General features: G+C 32.4%; 1 protein-coding gene across 1 annotated transcript; it reads left to right on the forward strand.

The window, feature by feature from the left end:
- Window positions 1–6572: 6572 nt before the first annotated feature.
- LOC131648101 (uncharacterized) lies at window positions 6573–7185 on the forward strand. The gene has a single exon (XM_058917891.1). The coding sequence runs from the start codon at window positions 6796–6798 to the stop codon at window positions 7069–7071; it is 276 nt and encodes a 91-aa protein (XP_058773874.1). The 5' UTR covers window positions 6573–6795; the 3' UTR covers window positions 7072–7185.
- The last annotated feature ends 618 nt before the right edge of the window (window positions 7186–7803 follow it).

Genomic DNA, 7803 nt, shown 5'->3' on the forward strand with positions numbered 1-7803 from the left:
TTACTTGTGTTCTGAAAGTTCAATTCATAACTAAGTGTTCCATGGTTTTTGTAATAGGCATAATTTATCTAAAACATGGTTCTTAACTGATGTTCAGCAAGATGTTGAAACATATTATCCTAGTATCATAACAAGTCCAGCTGTTATGTGTTTTGACAGATATTCTGTCAGATGTTGTGATATCCTACACTAGAACATCCTGACAGTTCAAACTGGTTTTTTATCCTTGAAAGATTTGATTGAAAAATATGAGAATCTGGAATTTTCAGATACTCATTACAGGTACAGGTAATCAAGGATTATTTAGGACAAATGTAGATTAGTCTCTGTTTTTAGAAAAAGAATCTTTAACATTTATTTTAGAAAAATAAGATTTGATTTGATTTGTTCTTATTATGTGTGAAGATCTTGCTTCTGTTTTCAGAAAGGAGAAGATTGGATTTATTTTAAAGTCCAAGCCCATAATGCAAGAGTCTATAAAAAGGAACTTCGGAAACCTAGTTTTGCAAACGATCACATAAGGGAAATTATGGGTGCAATAAGGATTGTTGTTTTGGGAGTCTCTCAAGTTCTTCGTGTGTTTTGTCTTTGTGTCACTCATGTATCTTCTGATACATTGAGGTGGATGTGTGTTCTCACTCTTGAAGCTTTTAAGCAAGAGAGTTTAATATTGTTCTTGATCAAAGCTCTTAAGCAAGATCAAGTATTGTTCTTAGTTAAGGTGCTTGACTAAGTATTTTTATTGGAAAGTATAATCTTTCTATTTGGGTTCTCTTGGCCACGGGGTGTGTAACTATTATTTATCACTGCGGTGATTGGAGGTGAGATGTCGATTTCTCATACATAGATGTTGATTTCTAGGTAGAAGTTGAACTAGGTAGGGATTAGGAGAGAAGTTGTAAACTTAGACTGTTTAGGCTTTGAACTAGTACTACTAATAGTGGATTTCCTTCCTAGCTTGGTATACCCCAGATTAGACGTTGTTGCACCGAACTGAGTTAACAATTTGTGTGTTCTTTATCTTTCTGTATTAAGTTTTTCAATTTTATAATTATGCTGTAAGTCAGCAGATGTTATAACATTTGTCTTGACATTGTGTCTTGTTAGGACATTTGTTTTGACATCTGTTGTGTGAGTGCCAGAATTTCAATAACGGGTCGACCGTCATATGGGATGATGCTTGTCATGAAGTCAAGAAGAGCTCAGGTTTTGGTAGTTTCCAACCAGTTTCTGCACGATCCTGGAGTTGTTTCTCACGATTCTAGAGACACTCAACTACCAATTTAGACCCTATAAAGTATAAATTTGTACTATAACACTTTGTAAGGGGATTCAATATTTATTTTGCAATAAATTAATCTAAAATTCTATTTTTACAAGTTTATGCGAGTTCTTATTTTCATCAATTTCATCTGTTGCATTTTCATTTTACCATTGATGTATTTTTGGATCAAAGTTCCCTTTAGTGCACTTATAATTTTAGAAGCATTTATTTCATTTCCATGTTCTATATTTATTGTTTTCATGATAAAATCATTGTATGTATCTTTTATTTTTCTATTTACCATGTCCGAGTAAATTGTTTAGAGTCCATGACATGAGGACCTTCATATAGACAAACCTCATGCAAATCGTGTAAATGTAATTATTACAAGAATGGTGTATTTGTTTCGTAATTTCTGTTTTCAAAAGATAAGATGTTTGCTACAAAAGTCAAAACACCTATATATCATTTACGCGCCAAAAGGGCGAAAATTGTATCTGACGTACGAGTTCGAACAATAGGTTATGATATTTGCAAAAGAAATTCAAGATTTATCGAGAGATTACCTAAGTTCCTATTTTGCAATTTTTGTGTTTAAGAAGAAATAGAAGACTTGCTACAAAAGTAGGAGTGCTGAAATACCGTTTATACACCGAAAGGATGTAAGCGGTATCTGACTTAGAAATTCAGATTTTTTATTTATAGACTGTGAAAGCGTCTCTAAATTAATTGATAGACTACTGTTATTTTGAAATGGATCTTTAAATTTGCAAATTTGCGCTGCAAAAGTATGCGGTTGCGGGTTTAGATTTTGATAATGCACCGACCAAAGTGGGTGTTACCCATAATTTAGTATTTTCTTCCAAAATTCAATTCTCGTTATGGTTAATGCAGTGTTTGGCATGAGTCGATTGATAGAAATTATTGTTTCCGTCTCTTGTTTTAATATTGAGTAAAATCCATTTATTTTCTTTTTCCGCACAAACGAACTAGTTTCACGCAAAGCCTTAGATACCCATCGTAATAATAGAAAACAGTACTTGGAATATTAGTCTATATGGATACGATAACTTTGTATACTACTCGATATAGTCGTATACTTGCGGCCTATCAAGTTTTTGGTGTTGTTGCCATGGACCAATTTCTTTCAATATCGTAATTTGCTATTTCATCGTTTAGACTAAGGTAATTATCTATTTTATTTAATTTTTCTTATTTTTTATAGTTTTTGGTTGTATGCAAAAAGCCCAAAGTTTTGGAGCCTTGCTAAACCAATTAATGAAATCGAACATTATATCCATGAGAGACATCAACCAATTTGAACCCAACAAGTGATGGTCGATAATGATACTCTCCATATGAGGAATTTGCGGTTCCCTAAACTAAGGAACCATATTCGAGCATTATTTGTCCTGCCATAACAACAAACGATTTTGAAACATTCTCTACTACACATGGTGAAGCATAACCAGTTCTCTGGTTCCCTTGTAGGCGACCCAAATTTGCACCTTTCGATCTTTGTCAAATACCGCGACACTCTAAAATGCAATAGTTCCTTCCATCCAATTCCATCACGACATGAAATAGGCTTACAAGATATTTCTCGCCAAGTAAGATTGTGCAACTTTAGGCAGCACGATGGGGAATCACTCTTCGAAGCGTGGGATCGATTTAAGGAGATGATACGAATATGTCCATATCATGGACTAGAAAAGTGGCTTATCATCCATGCTTTCTAAAATTGTCTTTTCTATGTTACGAGAATGACTCCGGACGCTGTTGTAGGAGGAGCGATTTTGAAGAAGCCTTTGTTAGAACAAGAAATGTTCTGATCAATATTCTTAGTTTTGATGATAACATTATATATGAATTTTGTATAAGACAATGTGGTACTCTAATTATTCACGTTTTCCATTTCAGGAAAAGTATAAAAGAGTATGCACAAAATCATCGTTCAGAAGCTCTGACCCAGAAGATCTGGATTGCTTCATCAGAACATGGTCTGGAAGACATCAGAAGATGGTCTTGAAGAAATCAAAACATGATCTGGAAAGCATCAGTAGATGGAAGTCAGAAGCAGAGCTCTGAAGATCTGATGGTATCACGCTCAAAGCACTTCCAAGTCTATTGACAGAAGTTGCATCTGCACCAAAGCTGAAGACTCTGATATTCAAACGTTATTCTACATAATCTGAGTCTAGAAGAAAGTACAAGATGAAAAGGCTATAACGTCAAATCTCTGACTGACAAAAAGAACGTTAGAAGCTACAAAAGGCAAAGTCAGTAAAAGCAGCTGAAGCATGGCTCGAGGTAGTTGACAAAAGAGTGAAACATTAAATGCAACAGTGTACTATTCACACAAAGCATTAAATGCTCCCAACGGTCACATTTCCTCAATGCCTATATATAGAAGTTCTGATTCAGAAGCAACAACAACTCTTGAACGCAAAAGTACCAAAACACTGTCAAACTGAAATCACACAAAAGCAAAGAAGAACTTCATCTTCAACCTCACAACATTGTAATATTTTAGTGAGTGTTAGAACTTAAACTTGAGAGAAAAATCCTAGAGTGATCAAGTTGTGATCTGTAGACTCTAGAAGACTTAGAGGTTATCTAAGTGGAGAACCATTGTAATCAGTTTGATTAGTGGATTAAATCCTCAGTTGAGGTAAATCACCTTGTCAGGGGTGGACTGGAGTAGTTTAGTTAACAATGAACCAGAATAAAAATAATTGTGTGATTTATTTTTGTCTACCATTTTTAGAAGAAACCCTTATTCAATCCTCCCCTTTCTAAGTGTTTTTCACTCCTTCAGCCTTTCCATGAGACCTATGCTCTTACCGAGGACATGACCTAAAACCATTATTAATGGGAAGAAAACAAGCTCTTGCAAAAAAAGCTCCTAAAAAGGAAGATTGTGTGAAGTAAGCATCCTTGATCACATGAACACATAGGTGGAAGCTTTGTACCAAAATATCAATAATTAGCATCACACTTACCGCTACTACAGTCGTTGTAACTACAAATTATAAGATTTGTTATATGACTGGACATCTTTGTGTTGCTTACTAATTGATGTCTATAGTCGAACCTCCCTTCGACCGAATAAATTATGCTTAATAGGAGGAACCCTTACTCTAACACCTATAACCCTAGTTGGATAAATCACCCAAATTCTCATATAAGACCAATAACTCTATGTTTGTTGTTGGTCCTGCCCCACCTGTTGTGCCACCTTAAATTCAAGGACAGAAAGGAGCTACTGTTACTCCGAGAAAGTCGAACCTGGAAACACTAATAAAAAATTTGGTTATAACTCAAACTAGGCAAAACGAGGACTTAACGAACCAAAACCTTCACACAAACAAAGTTTTAAGGAAACTCGCGTCTAAAGTTGTAGGTACGACATTTTGTCCATGACATCATCAGCTTAAGGTCATTGGATGTATCAACAAAAAATGCTTCTTGTTTTAGTGGGCTTCACACCATTGGATACAATAACATGGTTTATTGGTGGAGAAGAAGATTTTGCTCTGTCTACTGTGACTCAACACATAAATAATTTGCATTGAATGTAATTTGAATAATAAATCTCGAGAGAAACATATTCTTAATTCTCAAGTCATCACTAAAAGACCAATCCCTAAGAGTATGTTTGGATGGGGTAATTGAGAAACTTTAAAGAATTCAAAATTCTAAGTAATTCAAATGATTCAATTGAAATTCATTCACTTTTAAATTCATTTGTTTGGATGAAATATTCAAATGATTCAGTGTTAAATCTTTTGGATCATTTTCATAAATTTTAAGATTTTTGAGCCAAATTTAAGAAATGGAAAATAGGGGCCAATTTGCAATTTTTGAAAGGAGTAATTTGTAATTTTTGAAAATTATTAAGGATTTATTTGCAATTTATGAAAAAAATTGTGGGTGAATTTGAAATTTTCATAAAATATAAAGACCATCTTGCAAATTTTAAAAAATTAATAATAAATAATTTAACATTTGCATTATATAGAGTGAAGGAGCAATTTCAAATTCTTTAATTTTGTGTGTCATTAGAAATTTCCTAAATTTAACTTGAATAAAATACATCATAAATTTACATCATTTTAACAATTCTCCATATTTTTCATCCAAATAACGAATTTTGTTCACATCATTTTCAATTTCCTCAGTAAAATGCTCAATCCAAACAAACTCTAAAGAATAAATTTACTTAAGTATTTTTTTCCAATAAAATAAATTGTTGAGAAAGATCTCGAGATTAACGATTTAGATTGAAGCATTATCCTAGATAGAATATTATAACAAAAATTGTTCCATGTAGCCTATCCCACTTAGTTGGATAAGGCTTGGTTGTTGTTGTAAGCATTTTTCTCAATAACTAAAATATTTGTTCGATTACTATATATTCATTTTGATAGAATGTTTTTACTCATTATTTAATTTAGCTGATGTGTGTTATGTTTGATTTAGTGTTGGATTTTATGGAATTGCGATGGACTTTCACGTTTACACAAAAGCTACAATTTGGAGTTTTTTAAAAATCACGACAGAATGACGTTTGGACGTGAATTTGCTTATTGAAAAGTCAAACCAAACAAGCTATTAGTGTATGTTTGGATTAACTATTGGAAGAATCAAAAATATTTTAGAAGCTATTGGTGTTGTTGTTGTTGTATGCTTTTGAAATGTTTGATTCTCCTAAAATATAATTGATTCTGCATCCAGAATTGATTTAATTTGAAGTTAAAATTTACATCTTTTAAATTTAAGTGTGATTTTTACATTAAAATTTATTGTTCAACTTACTTTTATATCAATTTATTGAAACATAAATCACTTTATATTTAAAATTATAAAATCGATTCATTCAAAATCAATTCATTTCACCAAATAAGCAAAGACACTATTAAACATACTTTTCTTTTTTAAACATACTGCACTGCTATCTTTGTCTTATAGTTTATATTTTTGTTTCTTTAATATGAGAATAAATTACCAGCGCGTATGCCAGCAGGCCACTGTCAGTGTCATCTCTATGCATTATTGGATAAATGAAATAATAGTACTTCACCCCCGTAATGTTAGCGAATTTTGCTTTTCCCCCCTCCCTATCTTTTGGCAACGGTTTTTTCAAAAAAACCGTTGCCAAAACCTGCCTTTGACAACGGTAAGAGGTAAACCGAAACACGCTCATATTACAGGGTAAAGTACTATTAACCCAACAATAAATAAGATAAGCTTCAAATAGAATTAAATATTAAAAAATACGCATCTGACTCACAAAAACTATAGTCTAGAAAACCACTAAAAGATGTACTAAAATATAAACCACTGGAAGTAGCTTTTTAGCCCATGGTATTTTTCTATTCTTTGGGCGTTCACTTCCTTGACATCTTCATCTTCCTATATATAACAACCTCCTCCACTTTTCTTACTACACCAAATCTAATCAATTTTCTCTGTCATCTAAAAAAGCCACAAAATCACTTATTCAATTTCAATAATCATTAACACAGAAGATGAGTTCAACAAGCAGAGCATGGGCAGCAGCAGCCAGTGTTGCAGTTGTGGAAGCTTTGAAGGATCAAGGTATATGCAGATGGAATCATACACTAAAATCACTTCAAAATCATGTTAAAAACAATGTCAGATCTTATTCTCAAGCAAAGAAGCTTTCATCCTCCACTTCTTCTTCTTCAGCTATGGTTTCCACTAAAAGACAAAAAGAGAAAGTAAAGCAATCAGAAGAATCTTTGAGGACAGTCATGTACTTGAGTTGTTGGGGTCCCAATTAATTATAAAAGAATATATTCTTTGATATTTCTTTATGTATTGTGCAACCTTGAAAGAAATTGATGTAAATTATGATCAATTAATCAAATTAGCAACCAACACTGAATTTCTCTACATATTCAGGATCATTCTACATATGCTTCCTATTATACCCTTCTTTTCTTTTTTAATGTTGAATTGGTTTTTTTTTTCTATAATCAAAATTTGATCAGATAAAGAGTATAAAACTACTCAAACTCAAACCTATAACAAAATTATCAGTATTGAATTATAGATAAAACTCCCTTCCAAGATAAGGTATATGGATGAAGATAAGCACACATTAGTGAAAAGAACGTGAATGTTAATATTGTAATTAACACAAATTATTTCAGTTTTTGCTCCTTCTCAATAATCTTAATAAGTGGTATCCAAAGGCGATTTTTTTTGGATTATCAAGTATTCAAGATTTGGTGTCTATTTTACTTGAGCATTAAGTAAAATGGCTAGTTATTTGGAGAATCTTGGAAACATTTTCAATAGAAAACTACTTGTTCTTAATAGCAAAAATTGAGATAGATGGAGCAACCAAATGAAATAAGTGATCTTTGATTGTCAAGATGAGATGGATATAATGCAAATAGGTTTGTAAGACATTTACAAATATGTATGAGATGTTCAAATTATTGCACATAAATAGTTGAAAAAGAAAGATTTTAAAGTGTTGTTTTTCATCCATCAATATGTCTGATAAG

This window comes from Vicia villosa, linkage group LG2, assembly GCF_029867415.1.
Source record: "Vicia villosa cultivar HV-30 ecotype Madison, WI linkage group LG2, Vvil1.0, whole genome shotgun sequence".
Lineage (NCBI taxonomy): Eukaryota > Viridiplantae > Streptophyta > Magnoliopsida > Fabales > Fabaceae > Vicia > Vicia villosa.